The sequence below is a fragment of the Pogona vitticeps genome, chromosome 6 (genome assembly GCF_051106095.1).
Source record: "Pogona vitticeps strain Pit_001003342236 chromosome 6, PviZW2.1, whole genome shotgun sequence".
Lineage (NCBI taxonomy): Eukaryota > Metazoa > Chordata > Lepidosauria > Squamata > Agamidae > Pogona > Pogona vitticeps.
Genome location: NC_135788.1, coordinates 5383875 through 5406595, shown reverse-complemented (window position 1 = coordinate 5406595; position 22721 = coordinate 5383875). Strand labels below are relative to the sequence as shown.

Sequence of the window (22721 nt, the reverse complement as noted above, 5' to 3'; positions counted from 1 at the left end):
GCTCATGGGATGAGACAGCAAGCTGTTGAGGCACCTGGATTTCAAACTGAAAACAACGTACCATATTTTTTCCATGTATAAGACGCCCCCCCCACTTTTCTAACCCAAAATTAAGAAATCTAAGTGGGACTTAGCAAGTGTAGGGGAAAGGGGATCAAAGCCCTGCAGGATCGCTTTGATCCCTGCTTTCTCCTCCACTTATTTTTGTTCTCGCCTCAGCTTACTTCCGTGTACAAGACAACCCTCAATTTTTAGTCTAAAGATATTAGACAAAAGTATAGTCTCATGCATGTAAAAATACAGTACTGTAGCTTAGTTTTAGTTGACGGAAGGGGCTTATAGCCAACTCCATGTTGTATGAATGAACAAGAGAATTCTGGTTCATTGACACACCAATGATTCTGGTGATTCGTTCTACAGATGATGATGCGTGTTCTGTAGATTCATTCCTCCCACTGGTTTTATGAGGTTCTTTGCTGCTGCAGCTCAGAGGTGAACCGAAGGTGTGTTAACTTTGCAGGAGATTCTAAACAGTCGCATTTCTCCATGTGAAGCCTGCCCAGTTTTTTAGATCTTCAAAAGAAGAATCTCTTCTTGGTCCTGCTACCAACAGAGGTACCTTGGTGAGGACATAAGAGGGGGGCCTTCTCGGTGGCTGCCTCTAGGTTGTGGCACTCCTTTCCAAGGGAGGCGAGACAGAGATATCAAGAGGCGTTTAGTGCAGACTGTTATGCTGTTTCCCTATGTGTTTTAGAATTGTTTTGAACGCGGTGCTTATTTTAATATGATAATATCAATGGTTTTTAATATTATAACTTGCTGGCTGAAGTCTAGTGGTAGGTTGCAACTGGGGCAGCCCCATTGAAATCAGAGAGGATTTGGTGAGTCAACTCTTCCATAGACTCCACGGTTGGCCTACTTTAGCTGTGACTTATTGCAGAATTTCAACCGCTCTGTTTTTTATCGGTGGATGCCGTTACCCGCAGAAAGGCAGGAAACAAGACAAAGCACAACAGAACAAAACAAGCCACTGAAATAGTTCGAGAGGGATTGTCCGTTTTTGGCTCGTGGGGAGAATAGTCGTAGCCGTAGCTCTGTTAACTGGTGATGTTCACTTACGTGTTTTTAGAATCATAGAAGTGACGTTGGAAGGGGGCCCGTAAGGCCATCAAGTCCACCCCCCTGCACAAGGCAGGAATACAAATCAAGGGATATGTTCCTGTTGTTGTTTTGATGGCTTTTTTGCTCCTTTTGGGTGAAAAGTGATTGAAGTTTTGTTTTTAGCTTCTGCATACCTTGCGTTTTCTGAGAGACACTTCCACTAGACGGAGACAGGGCTGTTGACCTGGTGTTTCTCGTGGCTGCAAGACTATTGGTGGCCATGAAGAAAAACCTACATCTGTTCTTGATAACTCTCAAATAAGCCCTGAGGTTAAATGATAAAAGGTCTCTGAGGCTTTGACTTTCAGCCTGATTGGTTTAACCCTTTGACTACGTAATGGAGTTGGATGAAGGAAGTGGCTTGAAGCAGCCACCCTGTGCATACTTAAGGCACATTTCCAAGTAGACCTACTTAGTTTAGCAAGCTTGCATGTTTATGAAATTGATGTGCCAGCAAGGGTCCAGTAGAAAGGTGTGCATGTTTGTGGTTTTATAAAACTACAACTCCCAGAATTGACCAGACACATGGAGATATTCCTTGTTCCTGGGGACCTCTGGGTGGTGTTATCCAAAAAACAGAAAGACGCACACCTCTTTTAGCGAAGGTCCCCTTGTTCTGTGTGCTGTTCTTCTTTTTCAAAGCAACGGGGTATGAAAAGGGTTTGGGTTTTGTAGAAGTGGGGCAAAAACAACACAAGGCTTGGTGTTTGCAACAGGGCCATTTTAAAGATTTAATCTTGTGTGTTGTAAATTTTCATATTTCCTCTTTCAGATCTAGGGCAAAAAAAATAGTTCAAACTAAGGAGGCCTGTATAGTTTTGAGCGACAGAACCCAAATAAGTTCTCGAGAGCGATGTAAAAAGAAGAAGTTGTGGTGTGACATCCAGGAAGGGAAAGATACCAGCTTCTCAGTGCTGGAGGTGGGGGGGGGGGGAGAGGAACCTCCATGACATGGGAGTGGGTTTCATTTTGAAGTTCTACGTGCCCTCTTGTGAGTGCAACAGTGCCTTTTTGATACAGCGTTTGCTGCTTCCCGGAAATGCTCAGACAAAGACACAGTTACTGGGGAGTGGAAGGCAAGAGAGAATTCACCCGTTTTTCCTATGCACCGGTTCTAACCCTGAAAAATATATATACTGTATATATTGATCAGGTGTGGATCAACAAGATAGCTGGAAACTTAATCCCTATTATATATAGGGATTAAGTTCCCAGCTATCTTGTTGATCCACACTTGATCCCAGCTATCCGGTTGATTCCCACATCTGTGTTTCCTTTAGCTGAATAAACACATGCACGGAACCACACATTTCCAAGATAACGTATAATTTCTATCGTTTACAAGTGGTCAACGTACAGCCTGTGGAATAATAATATAGAGGAACAGTAAACATGGGAATTGGCTTCTTTGTCCAGAACCCTACATTTTAGTCCTGCCACTTCGGGAGTATAGCCCTAAAGAAATGACCCTCAACCATGCTGAGATCGCCCACCTCCGCTCTACCGCCGGGGGAAGAAAGATAAATGGCTCTAGCTGTTTGGGTTCCTCTTGGTTTCTCGTGGTTCTGTCTTAAATCCACGGTTGTGTCCTCTTTCTGCATCCGCCCGCAACTTTTCCTTGGAGAATGTCATTCTGCATTTCATGCGCAAGGCTGCAGCAGAGACAGTGCTGTGGTCGAAGGCCAGGTCTCGGTATTCTGTGCCAGGAAAAAAGCAGGGTCTCCCTTTACAAACGAATCCCTCTCCGACACTCGTTAGGGCTTGACTGGTCACCCAAGCAGGATGTGTGCAGGAAAAGGAGAGTGCAAACGTTGTTTGAGGTTCCCTACAATTACCGTTCGGCAATGGACAGGGGTCCTCCTGTATCCCCAGGCAGGTAACTGGTAGGAAGAGGAGTTACCTGCAAATGGATTCCACCTACATCTTTCTTCCGACCACCCTCAGGTGCCAACTTCCAAAAAGTGGTTAGACTCTGGTCCTCACAGAGGTGGAACGCCTTGCATCCAAGTTCTTCCACTTTGAAATGCCAGCCGGGGGGGGGGAGGAGGCTTACGCAAGTGAACAGCTTCGCATCAGAAGTTATCTGTGCGGGCACGTGAGGGACACGTTCTCTTAAAAGAGAGGGGCAGAGCCGTCATGATGGGGAGACTTCATCAGCAACTCCTTGCACACGGTTAATTGTAGCTTTGCAATTGGAAGGTCTGGGAGCTTCTTTGTGTGTGTTTGTGTGAAGCAACTGAATACTGATACCCCCTGTGTATGGGGAGGATCATACTTTCGCACTATTAAAGAGCAGGCCGTGTAGGGGGGGGCTCGTCAGCCATAGAAGGCAGCCCATCTAGGAGAAGGAAAACTCCGATTCCAAACCTCCACTGCCTTGTGGCTATATCCACCAATGGAAAAGGCTTCAGGAGTTAACCTCGAGGCAAAATCCGGAGCTGGAGTCCCGAAGGCAGTTTGTGTCGTTCTGCCAACTCCTGCGACATTGCTGGAACCAGTTGTATTGGCTCTTGCCTTTCCATTGGACCATTTCAGCGATGTGGAGAGAGGGGATCTGCTGCTTGGGTAACAGCCTATCCTCCATATTACCTTACCTGGGCTTCATGCTCTGGAGAGGACACTCCTCGATTCAGAGCATGTTACCATAGTCTCTCGAGACTGAAGGATGCCGATGCCTATGCCTATGGGGAGGATAGGAGATGGATTTATTTCTTTGTTTTATGGACTGACTCCCTAAAGGAATTCGCCAGCTTGAGTTTGCAAGAGCTGAGCAGGGCTGTTGAGGACAGGATGTTCTGGAGATCGTTCGTTGGAGGCAGCTGGATGGCATAGAACAGCAACAACGACAACAACATGGGTGGCATACAGACCTGACTTGCGCCAGAGTTTTGAGTTGTGCTATATTTCTGGCTTTATGGTGTTTGGCTTTCTTACCCAGATTCTCCTGTTGTTGTTTTTTTCCATCTGGCCTAAGACGCAGCGTTGTTGTTTTTGTCTTGTGTTTTTTGTGTTTTCGCCGACTTTGAAACGAGTCAGGAACTATCTAGGAACTTCCTGTTCCAGGAAGCTTGTTGCAGAAGATGTTGCCTGTAATAGTGGAAAACTGGCTACCCTGGTCATCTTGCTTGCTTGACACAGACCAAAGGACTGCTGTGTTGCTCTTCCAAAGTATTTCCGGGGCTGTCGGTGGGATGCTGCTGATGTTTTTTCTGGCTCCTTTTGTGCTCCCGGGAAGTGGCTTGTCCCTAAAGGGCCACCTACACCGTTTTTCTCTCACCCCAGAAAGAGCTGCAGAGGCAGAGATGCAAAGAACAAGACGCCTCTTGCTTTGGGAGGCTCTTGGAAGGTGTTCCATTCAAACCTGGTTGTCGCCCTGTAATGACAAGCCCCAGATCCCGGCCTTGGTTGAACCGGCTTGGCCGGCTGCTCCGGGAGGGCGCCCCACCCTTCAAGGGAAGCCTTTTCGTGGGGATCCCCAGAGTCACGAACCTCGGCTCCTGCGCAAGACGTTTGGCAAACCGAGCGTTTTGCAAAGCAGTGATGTCAACGCTTTTTGTTCCAGCCTACAGCTGCTTTCTCCCAACACATTGTGTGTATGTGATTGTGTGTGGTTTTTTGTTTCAGAGAGAGTGGGCACGGAGACTCCATTCATCTATCTGTCTTTAAGAAGCACATTTTTGTGTCATTTGAAACATACCTGGGGACTGTCTGAAGGGAGTCACCGGCTATTTTGGTTTGGAGAGAGTTTGGGAATTGCAGGCGGAGAGGCGGATTCCCAAACTTTGATGCCTCTTGGCAGTATCTCTTGCTATCTCAACCCGACAGAACTGCTGAGACAAGGAAGGGATATAAAACTGTGTCATAGATTTCTCTACACATCATTAATGACAAGTACTGTGTTTAAGAGTTATTGCGTTAGTCCAGGGGGTGGGGAAAGCCAAGCATGATAGGTGAGAACAAAATAAAAAGTTAAAAGTTTAAAAAAAAAGACAAAATGTGGTGGCATCTTAAAGACTAACTTTTAATTTTTTTTTTTAATGTGAGCTTTCGTGAACAAGTCCACTTCATCAGACATATTGATGACCAACGTAACATTGATAAATCAACAGAGCAAGTATAGGAAGAGACGGTGTTGCGAAGTACCAAAGAAATATGTTTGCATCCAGAGTGGATTCTCTAATTTTTTTTTCTGTTCTAGAGTGCTGTGGGGGGGAAAAGCCCTCCTTCCCTTGGTTCTTAAGCAACGATGGCGTAATGACAGCTCCTTATAGGGCAGCAAAGTCCAACCGTTAGGGGACTCTGCTACTCCGTTCTGTCCGCTAAGGGATGAGGAATTCCTGCATTGACTGGAATATTCCTCCTCCTTTTTCTCCACCATCAAGGTGGTGGAAATGCCCATTTCCTGTTCTTGCTTTTTTTTTTGCTTCCTCGGATTTGCTGGGAAAACCTACTTCAGTTTAGACCATCCAGCTGCCATCCTGATACGTACAACACTGTCTATTAAGCAGCTGTGTCACACAACAGTGTAAGCCGTGTGAAGCATTCTGATTACACACTCGGTTGTAGTTGTAGACTGGGTACATTTTCTCCCCCCCCCCCCGTAATTTGGATTCTTACCGTAGCTTGGCTTGGTGAACAGGGTATCTCTCACTTCTAATGATCTTCAGTTGCCAGTACTGAGAAGAGACTGCATCTTTTAATAGAGTTGTGAAATGCAATATCTTGGAGGAGTCCCATAGGGAATAAATCTTCAAGTTTTCATCCTTTCCTTTCCTTTTCCGCAGACGAAGAGGCAGCGATCAACTCTATTATGAAGGATCTCGCTGCCTTGGGCAAATGCGGGGGTCTCCTGGACAGCCACAGGAACAAAAACCACGTCCATTCCAATAAACAGGTGAGTTTATGCCTCTAAAGATCTCTTCCTCCAGCCTGCAACCGAAAACGGCTGAAATGTTGTTTCTTGCTTGCTGGCAGTTACTTTGGGATTGGCACGGGCTCATAACGTGGGGCACTAAGATACCGCTTCCCTGTGGATTCGCTTGTTTGCTTTGGTCATCTCATATTGTGTGTGAGTGGAAAAGGCGTTTTTGACGGATCAGGTGCAGAATTTATCATACATAAAGGTAAGGGTAAAGCTTCCCGTTGACAATTAAGTCCAGTTGTGCCCGACTCTAGGGGCTCATCTCCGATTATACGCTTGAAGAGCCGGCGTTTGTCCGTAGACACTTTCTGTGGTCAGCATGACTAGACACGAAACGCCGTTACCTTCCTGCCGAGGTGGTACCTATTCACCTACTTGCATTTACATGCTTTCGAACTGCTAGGTTGGCGAGGAGGCAGGACCAAGCCATGGAAGCTCACCCTGTCCGGCAGATTCAAACTGCTAACCTTTTGATCGAATTCCAAATGACTCAGCGGTTTAACCTGCAATGCCATCCACATCCCTATAATACATAAGGGTAGCTCATAAAAACAATTTAAAGTACAGTACGCTCCCCTTATCCATGGTATCGGTCTCCGCCAATCCAGTCTGAAAATATTAAACAAAAAATCCCCCCAAAATACTTTTATTGATGAAGTTACTGCAACTGGCCACTAGAGGGAGACTGAGACCATGCTATGTCTAACATTGACTATTATAATAGTGTTTGCTATTATCTGCACTTTTCAGTATCAGCAGGGGGCTAAGAACTGATCCCCCACATTTATGGGGGCCCTACTGTGAATTCTATTGGAGGGTGTAAGACCACATCAGGACTGCTGGCAGTGTGTTATTAGGGGATATTCTCCTGTGACTATTTCCCTTTTATATCATATCCTAGGTCTGGTGGAGGGGGGATTGTACCATGTCACTTACCATATTTTTCGCACCATAAGAGGCATTTTTTCCCCACAAAACAGGGGGGTGGAAAGTCTGTGCATCTTATGGAGCGAAGAAAACAGATTATATTTTCCTGTTTTCGTCTCCTAAAAAATTGGTGCGTCTTATGGAGCAAAGAATATGGTATATTAATAATGTAAACTTCTCATTGAAGAGGGAGAAACTCCAAGTCATACATGGAACATTTAGCTCACCCACAAAAGATCCTAGGTTCACTTTGTTGTATCTATACAGTTAAAGTAGTAACTCAAGCTCCAGAAAGCCAGATTTAGGCTGAATATCAGGGGAAACTTCTTAACTGTTCGAGCAGTACGACAGTGGAACCCATTCCCTCTGGAGGTGGTGAGCGCTCCAACGCTGGAGGCACTCAAGAGGAAACTGGACAACCATCATCTGCTTTTGATTCCTGCCTTGAGCAGGGGTTTGGACATGATGGCCTTACAGGCCCCTTCCATGATTCTATGATTCAGTGAGGTGTCAGGCAATGGGAAGACCATTCTCTGAAACCACAGAGAGCTCTTGTCAGAGTGAACCGAAAGGGCTAGCACAGTCTTTCCCCGACCTTGGGATCCCAGATGTTTGTGGACTGCAATTCCCAGAAATCCTGGCCAACACGATTAGCGTCGAAGGCTCCGGGAAGCTACAGTCCAAGAATATCTGGGGACCCCAGGTTGGCAACCACTGGTTAGAAGGACGTATGCATTGACTAGATTGAAGGCAGCTTTATATTTATAGAACTGTAGTCAAAAGAATCCATTTCCAAGCAGCAAACAAAATATACGGCCCTTTGACCCGAAGTTCTCTTATCAAGGGAACCGAGTCCTTCTCTTGGAGATACAGAAAGGTGGCTTGCCTCTTAATGTAGTGGTCCCCAACCTTGGGCCTCCAGATGTTCTTGGACTTCAACTCCCAGAAATCCTGGCCAGCAGAGGTGGCGGCGAAGGCTTCTGGGAGTTGTAGTTCAACAACATCTGGAGGCCCGGTGTTGAGGACCACTGTCGTAATGGAAACCAAAGCACATCTTCCAGGCTCTTCAAGCTTGTGCCAAAAAACAAACCCAGATGTTTAGCAGATTTCCCAAGTGGAGCAGCGTCCAGTGGCCCTAATAGGTCTTTGGTGGGCTTGAGAGGGGATGCATGGTTTATAAAATGAGGAGGGGTGGAGGCAGAGCATGACGGGGAGACCAACCAGGAGCTGCTGGAAAATGACTTGGCTTTAGGATTCATTGAAGAAATGTGTCCTTGTTTCCCAAAGATGACAAAGGTCCTGCTTTCGGTTTTTTGAGGCTTAGGGTTTTCAGCATACAAAGATGCATCTCAATTATTGGGTTTGTCCCTCTACTCCTACTGAACATGTGCCTACTGGTAAGGGGTAAGAAGGAAACCTCCATAGGGAGAGATAGAATTGAGAGCCGCTTAGGATAGAGTAATGCGAGGGGAGGTGAAAGGCTGAAGCATTCTTCCTTCCCCCTCCCATCCCTAGAAATTTCCACTCCTCCCAAAGATCATTTTTGTCTCTTTTTTTAAAAATAAGAGCAGCCAGGAACTGTGTTTGCGTGTGACCTAGACCAGTCTTCGGTGCAACCTTGCACTCTGCCTGCGTTGTGAAACTGCCTGATATTCCAGAACTTGGAAATTTTCCTTCCTTTTAATTATAATGCAACTTTACTTAACCAGTAGCAGCTCAGTGGTTGAAGGTCTCTGGCTGCAGAGCCAGAGGTTGGGAGTTTGATCCCCCACTCGTGCCTCTTGGGAGAAGAGCCAGCCTGGGTAGCCTTGGGCCAGCTGCCCAGCCCCAAGGTTTCCCCCTAGAGGGAGGGAATAGTAAATTACAGCCAGCCTTCTGAGCATACTGTACCTGGAAAGCCTTGAAAAAGTGTTGCCATAAGTCACAATTGACTTCACAACTCATGATGATGATGATGATGATGATGATGATGATGATGATGATGATGATGATGATGATGATGATGATGATGCTTTTGGGATGGAGTGAGCACTGCAGTGCTGGAAGCATTTAAGAGAAGATTGGACCACCCTCTGTTAGATCTCCTTGAGGAGGAGGGTTGGACTTGATGGTCTTAAAGACCCCCTTTCCAACTCCATGATTAGTGGATTCTGTCATTATTGCCAGTAGCCATAGTAGATAGTGGATTCCTTGTTCCAAAAGAGTTCATTTTTCCAAGCGCTAGGAAATGAAGTTGCAACAAAGGCCCAAATCTCAGGTCAAGACTTGGAGTTTCTTGGTACCCATAAATACCTCAAACATTTTGGTCTGTTCAGCTTCCCTTCTTTCTAACTGTGGGCGAGCCGTACATGTTTGCTTCCTCTCCGGGACGTTTTGTCCAGTCCGCTTCGATTTTAACTGCCTGCTCTGTGTTTTATTATAAACAGCCACCAATTCTGTAGGGAATGCTGCATGAGATCATGATTCTCATTCTGAGGCGCTTTGTTGGTTGGTTGTTTTTTCCCCCTGATTTCCCAACATTTTTCCTAATCGAAACCAGCCAGTGTTTGAGGCAAGTTAAGCAGAGATTTGCTGGATTTTCCGTGTGTGCGCGCGTGCACGCACGCACTCATGCACGTGCATGAACACCCACATGAGCATGCATAAACATACATGAAAACAGCAGTTGCCATGGTTTTATCTCCAACCAGGCAAATTCATCTCCTTCCTCCTTTCCTTTTGCAGAAGACAGAAGTACTTAATAGGGATTCTGAGGTGGGATCGGCCTTGGGTCTCGTTTCTTCTTCCGGTTTTGGATGGGCTTTGTTGTTGTTTAGTCGCTAAGTCGTGTCCGACTCTTTCGCAAAGCGAAATTCCCCCATAGGAAACATCGTTTTGAGATCGCAAAAGCTTCATCATAATGCGATTTCGTCGTTAAACGAAGCAATCGTAATGCGAGGCACCACTGTACTTCCATGACGTTACAAAGAGGAAGGAGGAAATTGGCCAAGAGCTGCTGGCTGTGGAAGCGATCCAGTCCAATGACATGAAGGGGGGGGCTGGATCCGGTTCCATTTTCTGCACAGAGCAGTTGCAGCTTCCTATAAGGAAATGGATCCTACAGTAGAGCATGTGTAACAGTTTTAATGTCTATGGGGCTATTTGTTTACTTAGCTATCTATTGATGAACCTTGCAAACACAATTTCACAAAAATGAGCCTTTTCTGGTTTGCAGTTATATAACGGACAGCATGAGCAATTATACAACAACAAAACTCTACAATTTCTGCACCCGGTTCCTTGGCAACAGCGCCAATACACATAGCTTGTAGAATTGCAGAGATCAAGTGTGCCCCTTTGAATTCTCGTTCAGACAAAAATTCAGGATGTCTTCCTCTACTGGGTTGGGTGTTGGTGCATAGAAAACTCAGCTCTACATGCAGAGTCTTCAAAACCATAGAATAAAATATCAATGCAATTGCATATGCATGAATTCACTATGTGGATTCATCCCTCCAACCTAAAAAATATAGGAACTATAGGTGGACCAAGTTGGCACGGGACCTATCAGTCTGGAAACAGCAGCTCCGGCCTCTTCAGCTCTCCTGCTCTTTCTGATTCAAATCTCTTACTCACTGCCCTCCTCTTACTTCATCCTACCTCTTTGGGCTGAACCAATATTTCATAGGGGTTACACACAGAAGGCTCAAGTGCCTGACAAGGTGAGCTTGTACATTAAAACCAATTATTCTGGACACTCTTTTGCTGTCTGTTTTGTGGTAACTCTGAATTAATGACCTCCAGAATGCCCCATCATTAAAAAAAAAACCTTGCAGACTAAAGGCAGTGGCTTCTTTTATTGAGTCAATCTATCTCATTTCTGGATCTCTCTCTCTCTCTCTCTCTCTCTCTCTCTCTCTCTCTCTCTCTCTCTCTCTTATTTTTACTTCTTTCAACTTTTCTTAGTGTTATTGTCTTTTCCAGTGAGTCTCGTCTTCCCGTGGTCCAGAATACAATCGCCTCCATTGAGAAGTTTTAGCATCTAGTGGGATAGGAGGGTCGTGGGTTAAAAGAAAATAGAACATAAGTTTATTGTTCTAAAATAATCTGCTCATTTAAGAAGATGAAATTTACGCTGGAATACCGAGCAGGCTTCCCAGTGTTGACGTATATATGCTGAAGACCAACATGGAAGACCCCCATGGCTGGACAAAAGGAGAACCTTTGAATGAATTGTATTCTCGAAGGCTTTCATGGCAGCGATCTTATGGCGGCTGTAGGTTTTTCGGGCTGTTTCGGAACAGGATCCTTCAGAACATGGCCAAACAGCCGGAAAAAACTACAACCACCGAAGGAATGAATTGCTTGCAATGATAATTAGTTTGCATTCTCCAAGTAGTTAGTTTGCATTATATTCAATACATGGAAAGTAACTAGGTCAATAGCTTTGAACGCCTACACAGGACTTGGAACTAATTAACTCCAAACTCGGTCATGGCCCAGCTGTTCCACGCATGTAGCAAATCTTAGGTTCGTTCTGATGGTCACACCAGCCTGCAATGGGACCTCCCGAGAGTGCTTTCATGGCACAGCATCTTTTCCTTTGCAGTGAAATTAAGGACGGATGGTTCAAGCTGTACACAGTCTGTCGAGGTTTTTTTTTCCCCATCTGCATTTCCCAAAGCTGATCTTTTTTTGGGGGGGGGGCTTTCTGAAACAGTTGTTTTTCCAGCAAGTAATATTTGAGTGCCGGGAGAAGCTCCAGCCCAATGGAGTTTCTCTGGAGCATCTGGCGCGGCTGGTATTTCTCTCCTCGCCAGCCAAGTCCTGTTCTGCGAGGCGGCTGGTCTGTTTTCCTTGGCTCCGCGCCGGAGGAGGTCACTGCTGTTGTTATTGTTGCATTCGGCAGAAAAAGGATGCAGTCATTATTTTCCTCTCTTCTGGGGCTGCTTTAAACAAGTGTTTTGTCCATTTCCAGCAACAAGCTGTTCCTAAACAGAGTTGCTTGGCTCCACACACACACAAAAATTTATAATCCAAAAAAATGCATCAGATTGGGGTGTGGATATCAAGCTCTCTCTTGCTCAGCAACAGAAATCATGACATTTTAAATATCAGGCATTTAAAACTGAGCTTACATCTCTGGAATTGGTCTGATTGGTACACTTAATGGTTTGCAGCCAGAATCAGGAAAGTCCTAGGATTTGATGGAGTAGAAGAGTCGTCCTCAACCTTGAGTAATCCAGATGTTCTCAGACTGCAACTCCCAGAAACCCTGCCCAGCAGAGCTGGTGGTGAAGGCTTCTGGGAGTTGCAGTCCGAGAACCCTTCCGTGACCCAAAAGTTGAAAACCACTAGAAGAAAGGGGAAGGCTGCCGTCGGAGGCCCTACCGACTGGGGGATTCTGGTAGCTGTAGTCTAAAGCACTAACTTTTCACAGCTCTGTGGCAGAGCACGCACTGTGCGGTCGAAAAGTTTCTGGTGGAATCGCCAGGTCGGGATGGGAACGGTGAAAGTCTGAAATCCGGCAGCGTTGCTTCCAAGTTAGCTCAAGCCATAGCAATACCGAGCTCGGGGAAATCAATGGTGTAGGAATAGGAAAACTTTACCATGTCCGAATGCCCACCCCATTTGCGGGCAGCTAATACACTCCAATCCCTATATTTGGAAGGCATTTTGCCGCTTATTTATAAACTAGTTCATGCCATTTTATCCAGTGATCCTTTTTAAACAAATTGCCAACCACCCTCCACCCCTCAAGCTTTGATGACTCTGGCGGCTCTGATCTTCTCCCTCTGGCAGTCTTCTTCGGGTGGGTGGGGGGTATAAAACGGAGCATGGAAATAGCCGATCACACTGTGGCTGAAGTTCCAGAGAAAGATAAGAAATGTGTTCAGGAAGAGATGTCACTCGCTTGCCCATCGAGGAATTCTCCTTTTGAGATACGTCTCATTTTTCTGGACTAGAGTCACTCTGGGTGGGGGATCCTCTTTTTCTTTTTTTCTGAGAAGAAAGGAGGGAAAAGGGAAAGATAATGCTGTAATGTGTTTTTGCATCCGGGAAAGACTATTAATAGTAGAGTATTCCCAACTATGTGGGACGTGGTGGCGCTGCGGGTTAAACCGCAGAAGCCTTCTGGGATGCAGGGTCAGAAGACCAGCCATCGTAAGATCGAATCCACGCGACTGAGTGAGCTCCCATCGCTTGTCCCAGCTCCTGCCGACTGAGCAGTTCAAAAGCATGTAAGAATGTGAGTCGATAAATAGGGACCACCTCGGTGGGAAGGTCACGGCGTTCCGTGTCTAGTCACGCTGGCCATGTGATCACGGAAACGCTGGCTCTACGGCTTCGAGACGGGGATGAGCACCGCCCCCTAGAGTCAGACACGACTGGACTAAATGTCAAAGGGAAACTTTATTTACTCTCAACTATTGTTGAACAGTTTCCTACTCTGAAGTGAAGCAAAAAGATGTGTTTGCAAAGAGTATCTGCCAGCATATGGTGCAGCCAAATCTCTAGACTCCTCCATATAGGTGGATTGCAGAGCGGCAGCTTGAGGGGTTTTTTTTCCCCAAGAAGGAGGTTCTCATTGATTTTCAATGTGTTTCCACCTCCGCGGGATCCCAGAAATCTCTCCTAGAAAGCTTCATTGCCTCTGATAACGAGTCGAAGGGGCCGGTTTGCATGGGGAACGAATGATGCTTCCTTGCAGCGAATGAACGTGGGCCACCACGTTCAGCTAAGAAGTCCACCGCGGAGAGCTTTGTGCTGGTCATCCAACCCACCATAATTAAACAAAACACAGCTCATCAACCGTATCATAACGGCCTGTCAGATATTTTGCCATCTTGTCTTATAAGCCAGGTGAGATCTGGTTCAAGATCTGATGGGGGGGGGGTAAAGTAACCTCTCTCAAGTTCCCACTTAACATCAGTAGGGGCCCCTTCTATGTAAGTTGTCTGCTGGCAGCAACAATCTGGAGCAGTGGTTAGATCAGTATCAAGGAGTTGCCCTTTAAATTCCTCGTAGTGCTCAGAGTACAGCTTGGAACACTGAAAATATATATACAGAGAGAGAGAGTAACTCAGCAAATATCAAAACGGCTCTAAGATCCAGCTGACTGGACATCAGAGATTACTGTCCAGAAAATGGAAGTGATTACAAGTATGGTTACTATACATTGTCTCCTTGTCTTTGTAATAGGCTTATAAGGTAAGTGGTCCCTGCTTTCTCCTAAGTTTGGAATGTTAATCTTTGAAAGGAGCTCATCTCATTCCTCATGATTTGGCCATGTTGCCATCACTGTTATAATTGCTCTGATCCTATAAGCAATTTGTTGCATTACGAATTCGTTGCCTTATGTGGATACTGTACTTACAGGCCAGAAGAATTCAGGAATCCTCTCTAGCTCCCTTTAGTGGTCAGTTCTGATATTGCACCTTGGAAGTGTTTACGAAAACATACGGAGAGAGCGAGAACAAAAGAATATTTCTGTTGCCACTTAGGACAGATAAAAAAGTATGACATCACACCTGAAAAAAAATCATCCCATCAAAATGCCCCTGAAATGCCTTTTAAATATATTTGTAAATCTTAGTTACATTACTCATTACCCAAAAAAGTATCTAGTTGCAGATAAGGATGTAATTAGTTACTTTTAAACTCTGATTTTTTTTCCTCTGTACTGTAGGTGGGGAAACTGAGGCCGAAGGGGAATGGTTTGCTTAAGGCCAACTCATGGCAGAGGGTATATTTGAACCACTGGTCTCAGCCATGTACCACATCAGTTCTGTTGTTCATTGTTTTCTTCTTCTTTTTCTTCCCCAGTTGCGGAATGCCAGAATCAAGTTTGAACATGATGGAGAAAAAAGGTATGTACACGGTTCCATAGAGAAGGATGTGTCCTTGTGTGCCTTGTTAAAAACCAAATATTCTTCTCTTGGTCCAATAGCTGTTTTTTCTTTTAAAAGAAATGGTCTATTCTATAAAGGTAAAGGTAAAGGTTCCCCTTGACAATCTTTGTCCAGTCGTGTTCGACTCTAGGGGGCGGTGCTCATCCCCATTTCCAAGCCATAGAGCCAGCGTTTTGTCCGAAGACAATCTTCCGTGGTCACATGGCCAGTGCGACTTAGACACGGAACGCTGTTACCTTCCCACCGAGGTGGTCCCTATTTATCTACTTGCATTTGCATGCTTTCGAACCGCTAGGTTGGTGGAAGCTGGGACAAGCGACGGGAGCTCACTCCGTCTATTCTATACATCCCTTTAAAAGTTAGCAAGCTCGAGGTTTGCTAACATTCTAATTTTTTTTCCATGTTGCCTTGATTGGTTTCATAAAGCTATTTTAAATGTGTGCCACTCCCCCTCTCCCTGTGAGAAACAAACCTACCCAAATTGTATTTTTGCCTGAGACGTAATAAATTCTTTTCTCCTGCTTCTAGGAGAAGTAGTACTAGAGCTAAACTCTCCTTTGGTGCATATTTTCCTCGGGTGAAGCCCTACATAAGGCTGAACAACGTGTGTCCCATGCAGCCTACAGGCCACCAAATATCCTTAGTCATCAGCCTCCCAAGGATTAGGCACATTCTCCTGTCCGTTAAAATGGGAATGGAGAGTTCTGAGTTCCTGATAGGGCTTCAGTAATATGGCTAGAAATTTCCATTTTGCGGAGGGTCACAACAGGGACGTGGTGGCGCTGCGGGCTAAACCGCAGAAGCCTGTGCTGCAAGGTCAGAAGACAAAGCAGTCGTAAGATCGAATCCACGCCACGGAGTGAGCTCCCGTCGCTTGTCCCAGCTCCCGCCAACCTAGCGGTTCGAAAGCATGCAAATGCAAGTAGATAAATAGGGACCACCTCGGTGGGAAGGTAACAGCGTTCTGTGTCTAAGTCGCACTGGCCATGTGACCACGGAAGATCGTCTTCAGACAAACGCTGGCTCTGTGGCTTGGAAACGGGGATGAGCGCCGCCCCCCAGAGTCGAACATGACTGGACAAAAATTGTCAAGGGGAACCTTTACCTTTACCTTAGAAGCTGGGCAGGCCTCAAAGTGGATTCTAGATGTCCCTCAGTATCTGTTGCTGTCCTTGGTAAATTTATTTATATCTAATCTCTCACAATGTAAATATATGCCCCTGTAGGATCATGCAGTTCCAGAGGCCCGTTAAGTTCAAGGAAGTTCTACAGAAAGTCATGGATGCTTTTGGACAGATGATGGACTTACACTATGCCAACAATGAGGTACTTTATTTCCTTGCTTGCCAGCTCATGCCTGTACTTGAGATTTCCTTCTCCGTATAGGGCAACTTGCATCCATTGTGCAGAATGGAATAGGAAAATTGATGCGTTCAATGGTCAAAAATTTTTTGTTCTTTCGGTAGGCTCAGACAGCTGGCCATGTCCTTAAAGAGATACATTTTTTCATTTTTTCCCTTAAAAAACCAGTACTTTCTGGGAAAGGGTTCTTTTAATAATTGCAGTATATGCCATACATGTAGAAAGTTTTAGTTTCAGTCTCTTACTCATCCAGTTTGAAAAAAATGCAGGTGGAAAACTACTAAAATATCCAGTACCCGAGACATTGGAAAGCTACCATGATATTTCTTATGAAGTGGATTTTTGTGATATGGAAATTCACCTCTGCTAGTCAGTCATGATTAAATAAACCAGTAATTAGATAATCAGTCACACATCACAGTCTAAATCCATCATTTGTTTTTGTCTTATGAACTTTGAAATAGAGTGAACTGTGGCTTGTTGTGACATTCAAACCTATGACAATGGCTTATTCCTGGGGAATTTTGACAGTTCCCAACGCTGAAACAAGAGGGCACAAAAGAGACAAGGAAGAACACAAACCATGAGTGGAGAAAACAAGCCATCATTTGGCTGGCTCTCTGCAATGTTGTGTTTGGCTTCAAGAGCAAACCACGGTTAACACAAACCGTGGCTTGTTAACACTGAATTAAACAGATCAAAAAAAAATTGCCTTAATAGAATCCAGGAATATATGTTGTTAGATTTTCATATGTGGATGCATCACCTTAACAGAACAAAACAAAACAAAGCACAAATGTGCCAAAAGTTTTGGCACAAACACACACATTTGGAAGGCAACATGCTGCTGTTGAGCCTAAAAGCAGCGGGACTAGCAAACCGATGAATCAGCACACAGATTTTTCTTTTCTCTCCCTATCGCGGGTAATTCTGGCTCATGAACAGCTACTTGGTTGACCGGCTGCAGGAAAGCTTTGCTCTGTTTCCTGAGCTTCCAACCTGCCAACTAGCTTTCTGGTTTTGTGCGTGTCTATATTTAGAGGTTAATGTCTGGTAGGGAACGTCCGTGGACGCAGTTAACTTTGCTGGCGGAGGGAACCCAAACTTGCTCGCCAAATTGAAACAAAATCCGAAGGCCAGTTTAAACAGAGCATCAAGGGCCGCCGCGTGCTGGCCGTCTTTCAGTGCCTTGAGAGCCAGGCCATAGGAGGACGTGGAACATTGCGACACTGGAATAGAAACACTGAGATGGATGCAGGACACTCTGTTCCCAGCAGAGGCAGATCTTGGAAAACTTTGGGGATTTGTGGGGTAGAGTGGCCGTAGGCAGAGCCATACTGCTGCCACAACGGGCTGCGATCCAAACTCCAGGCGACCAGGAGGTTGATGAAAAGCCCTCGAAGAGCAAATATAGGGTGTGGTTCTATGCTCTGAGGCAGAGTGTGTGAATCCTGTGGAAGGTCAACTGGGGCCTCAGCATCGTGAACCAAGAATCGTACCGTCCTGCAAAAGAGGAAAGAACACCCATCGGCTGATAATCTGCGATGGATTGCAGGACAAATGTGCTTTCTACCTGGAGACGCCTGTCGGGGAAGCTTCCCTGTTTTGGTGCCGCTCAACGGGTTGCCTGGAGAAAATGGCCTGAAGAAGGAAGAGGTCTCTCCATGCTTGCAAAAGGTTTCTTCTATGCACAAAGGAGGCCGACTGATCTGAAATGGGGAGCGGATAATAAGCAGGTGCAGGTCTCGGAAATCACACGCCACCATCAGAGCTGCAAAAAAAGTCCATATTAGAAACAGCATGCATCTTGCGCCGATATTTAACAGAGACTTAGGTTTTTGGTTGAAACTTGTATCTGTTATATAATATGAGTTGAAGTTTTTTAGAATTTTGACTGTGCCTGGTGTTTCTGAATAGTAGTAGTAGTAGTAGTAGCAGTAGTAGCAGTAGTAGTAGTAATACAGTTGTGCCTCGCTTAATGACGATAATCAGTTCCAGGATCACAAAATGATTGTTGTAAAGCAGATTCGTCGTAATGCGGGGCAATCGTTAATTGGGGCACAACTATGATGATGATGATGATGATGATGATGATGATGATGATGATGATGATGATGATGATGATGATGATGATGATGATGTAGCTAGCAGTTGGGTGCCCAAAGTGCTGTGTATACATTATGACAGGAATCTCTGCAACCGTCTTGGAAGATTCTTTAGTATTATCAACCCCAGAATCAGAGAGATGGAAGGCTAGGAGATGGGTTAGAGGCTGAAATTGAGAAAATATGAAAGAAATCACCAGGGTACACCTTGTATCACTGTCTTAGCTGTTGCTCAACAAGTCTAGCGTTGACTTGGAGTATGTGCTCCAAAGTGTACTTGAAAATACTTTGGCATCTCCGTCTATTTAGAAGTGCCAGTATTCTGGCCTCTGACTGTGAAAGTTGTCTCCTCCACTCCCCGTACAAAGGACATCTAGCACTTCATTGTAGGGATGTTGCTTCCTAGGCTAGCGTTCTAGAGGCAAGGAATTGTGGGGCATTGGCTAGCGTGACATTACATGGTGTCTTCTACCTGCATCTCAGAGTGGTTTGAGTTAGGAAATTGGAGTGCAGGATCCGTGTTCATCACTTACTAGAAGGGCCATTCCACCCTTCCAGAGGATTTGCATGGCTCTGCCTGCCCTGCAGCAACTAGAACCCAATCAAATAAACCAGTGACGAACGACTGCGACAACTTAAAATCAACACAACAGAGATGAGTGCTGCAGAGGGGGAAAAAACCTGAAGTGAGGGTTCTCCACAGCTGGAAGCCTCAACTAAGCAGGTCAAAATCTGTTGGCATAAATAATGAAGTCTTAGCTGGGTGGCCAAAAGCAGTGAGAGATGATCCTGGATGCATATTTTGGAACCGCCGATCAGCTGTTTTAAAAACATCGCTATGTTACCATTAAAAACGATTGCAAAAAACACATCGCTATGCGGATTCGTCATTAAACGAAGCGCTCGTTATGCGGGGCACCACTGTATTCCAGAACCTGGACGCAGTCACAGAGAAGACCTTGTCTTACGTTCCTTGCCTCAGTCATCCTTTTGCATTCATCTCCCAATGATTGGAGGCGATCCAAAACCCGTCACTTTCTCCAGTCAAAGGAGAAAAGGGTTTTTTGGCCTTAGTTTTAATGCCTCCCATACCTGATCCAGCTGAATCAGGTTCTCAGGCCATGCTGATCATTGCCGCCTAAGCACACTTTTTCCAGCACCCGTTTGCAAGCGGTTGCATGAAGAGACGGGTGCCTGCTGGTCACAAAGCCGGCAAAGTAAAGCCGTGTTCAGGATGAATGGTCTCGGACCTTCTGCAGATCCACACACATCCCAAAGTTTGGATTCAGTTCCCCAGCGCTTTGTTTACCTTTCTGTCCGGCCGAGCCAGGGACACTTCGCCCCCTTTCCCTTTGCGAGCTGTTGTTTTGATAACTTTCCTTCGATTCCTCCGGGGGAGGCGGATCTGGGAAGAAAAGGTTAAAGCTCCCAGATGTTCGGTTCCGTTTTCCGCCAGAAGCCTCCCCTTCGCTTACGCTGGCCCCGGGCGCGACCGTCGGCCTCCCCGCCGTTCCCAAGCCCCCTGCTGCTCTTCGGTTTCCTCTGTTTGCTCTTGTTTGTAAGTCAGCTGCAGGCATGGTGTTTGTTCAGTCTTTTTTTTCCCCAGCTCCTGATCCCCCTGAAATCCCAGGAAGATTTGGACCGAGCGGTGGAGCACTTGGATCTCAGCCCTTCCCTCAAGAGCCTGAGAGTGTTTGTGAAAACGCCAAAGAAAACTAACGTGAGCGGCTGTTTTCTCTCTCTCTTTCTCTCTCTCTTTCTTCATTGGTGAACAAAGAGAAATTGCGCTGTTATTCTCTGGAAGAGAGAAAGCGCTTGTATGTTTTAAAAAGCGTATCCGATGGCAGGGTTGTCCTAAGGGCGCCCTCTTAAAAATTGGCATCTCATCATTTGATATGATTTCCATTCAGATCACTCTACTTTTGAAGCCGTTTCTTATTTCCTCCCGTTGCTGTTTTGAGCCTTTGGATGAGGCAGCTTATCTCCTGGTTACCAGCTGGCGGCCCTCGAGGGAAATCTGGCCAAAAGGGCTAACATACAGTAGGACCCCCTGTATCCAGAAATTGGTTCTAGGTTCCTTCCCTGAGGATGCTGAAAAAATGGATTATAGCGAACGCTATACAGGGGTGCCTCGCTTGACGAGGATAATCCGTTCCAGCGAAATCGCTGTAGAACGAAAACATCGTAAAGCGAAATTAAAAAGCCTATAGAAACGCATTAAAATTACCCGGGGGATCATACCCTGGGAGGATCTGGTGGGCCAGGTAGATGACGTTGAGGAGAGACACTCCGGGTGGTGTTTGCATCATCCTTCGGGGCTAACTTCTCGTCTGTCGTCTCCAGCCTCTGCAGCCCAACAACAGCAAGCAGCATGAGATGAGGATGTCGAAATCCATGGGAGATATTATGGGATCTTTGTACAAAGATGCGGAGAGAACGCGGAAGCATTCAACAGGTGGGTGAGATCAAGATCGGTGAGACTCCTTCTGTTCTTCCTGTCCGCGCGGTAACTAGAGATGGGTGCTTCGGCGCAGTCTGGCGGATCAAGGCCCCCAGGTGTTGTATGGGTGGTCCAGCTTCCATGCCCCACCTCCTCCTCTTGATTCAGCAAAGGGACAGAATCTGGGGCACCTGCCCAAAAACCTGTGGGCCCGATTTGCCAAACCGTGCCAAAGCATGGCAAGTGCCCTTCCTCAAGTGATAATTGTCACAACTTCCCATCTGAACATGGAGGTTGCCAGGCTGGCGGTTAATGACCCGTAGCCGCCTGTGGGCCTCTCGCCAAGGTTGTGGCCTTCAAGCCCAGGTCGCCAGAGCTGCATGGACACAGATCTCAGATCTGCTCTTTCCCTGGAGGTGAGACGCCAACCATGGGAATCCACCTGGCTGCTCTGTGTTGAGCTCCATGGGTATAAATTCAGCAAACACATAATAATAGAAGTTTATTCTGTGCCCAGGGCCTAAAGGGGAAGAGAGAGGCTTTCGTTGTGATCACGTTCTGCCACTCTTCCGTTGGTGGCAAAAATCGCCCTGAGGAGTGGTGTCGAAGGTCACAGAAAGGTTGTGGAGCATTTACGGCTTGGGTGTGGTTGGATGGCAACCTTGTCGTGTTCTGTGCCAGGGCTTGGCTGAAGCTGGCTGAAAGGTGAAATACGTCTCTGGCAAGGAATATTTGCTTTGGACCTTTCCTTAGATTAGATAATCCTTAGATTAGCTTCCAGGGAAAGGATCCACCCTCTGGCAAGGCGGAAGTGCCTCTCGTTCTTCTTCTTGAACTAGTGTGATGATGAGGGATGGGTTCCTGAAGTTGGCTGATGAACATGGGATCCTGGGGGGTGGGGGTGGAAAGAAGGATCCTGTCTACTAAGCTGAACCAGGGGCAGAAGGAACTGGGGCATATCATGAAAGAGCTGGGTGCCCACTGCACACGGAGGCTATACAGAGGACCATTTTGGCCCACCATGCTGAGGTTTAAATCCTCCTTACCATTTGGGAAGAAGGGTCCAACAGAACCAATATGGACTCTTTGGCTAGGAACCCAGTGAAGCCCTTCACTGTGAGTTGAAAACAACCCAGTCACATACACCAAAGAACACTAAAAGAGGTTAGTTTGCAAGCAAGAGAGGCCAGGTCTTCTCGGTGGTGGCTCCCCCCAGCGGTCGAAACGCCCTGCAGGCTGATACTTGTTTGAACCCTTTGGTACAGATCTTTAAGAAGCCTTATGGGGGTGTCTCTTTACTGCTGGCACTGGAAACTGGAGGTCTGGAGGCTGCAAAGCGATAACTCCTCGTCCATCTGTTTTCTGTGTTTATTATACACTTGCATGTTTAGCCTTGAGAAAAGGAGAATGCGGGGAGATAGGATAGCACTTTTCCAATATTTGAAAGGTCGTCCTAGAGAGGAGGGGCAGGATCTGTTCTCGATCATCCCAGAGTGCAGGGCACGTAATGATGAGTTCGAACTACAGGAAGCCAGATTTCAGCTGAATATCAGGAAAAACTTCTTAACAGTTAGAGCAGTACAACAATGGAAATAGTGACCTCAGGGGGAGGAGGTGAGCGCGCATTCAAGAGAAAATTGGACCACTATCTGTCAGAACTGCTTGGATTTGGATTCCTGCTGCGAACAGGCAGTTGGACTTGATGGCCTTATAGGACCCTTGCAACTCAGTTATTCTATGGTTCCACATTTGTTATTTTGTGTGTAGCTCTGTGAGAGGTGGCCTTCCAAAACTGGGTTGTTAATATCATAAATGAATGAAGCCGTGATCTGTCTGGGTTTGATTGAAACCTTAAGGGATGAACAGCTTTGACCACCAGGACTGAGAGGTGCTATGATGCCTTTCAACTGATT

General features: G+C 46.1%; 1 protein-coding gene across 1 annotated transcript in view; it reads left to right on the top strand.

Moving 5' to 3' along the window:
* The window catches only part of LOC110085837 (mitogen-activated protein kinase kinase kinase 3), an 80304-nt gene that overhangs the window by 38298 nt on the left and 19285 nt on the right, over positions 1-22721 (top strand). The window contains exons 3-7 of the mRNA XM_020806339.3: positions 5946-6055; positions 14816-14859; positions 16128-16227; positions 19975-20088; positions 20712-20823. Coding sequence (XP_020661998.2) covers positions 5946-6055; positions 14816-14859; positions 16128-16227; positions 19975-20088; positions 20712-20823 — 480 coding nt within the window. The remainder of the gene's footprint in view (positions 1-5945; positions 6056-14815; positions 14860-16127; positions 16228-19974; positions 20089-20711; positions 20824-22721) is intronic.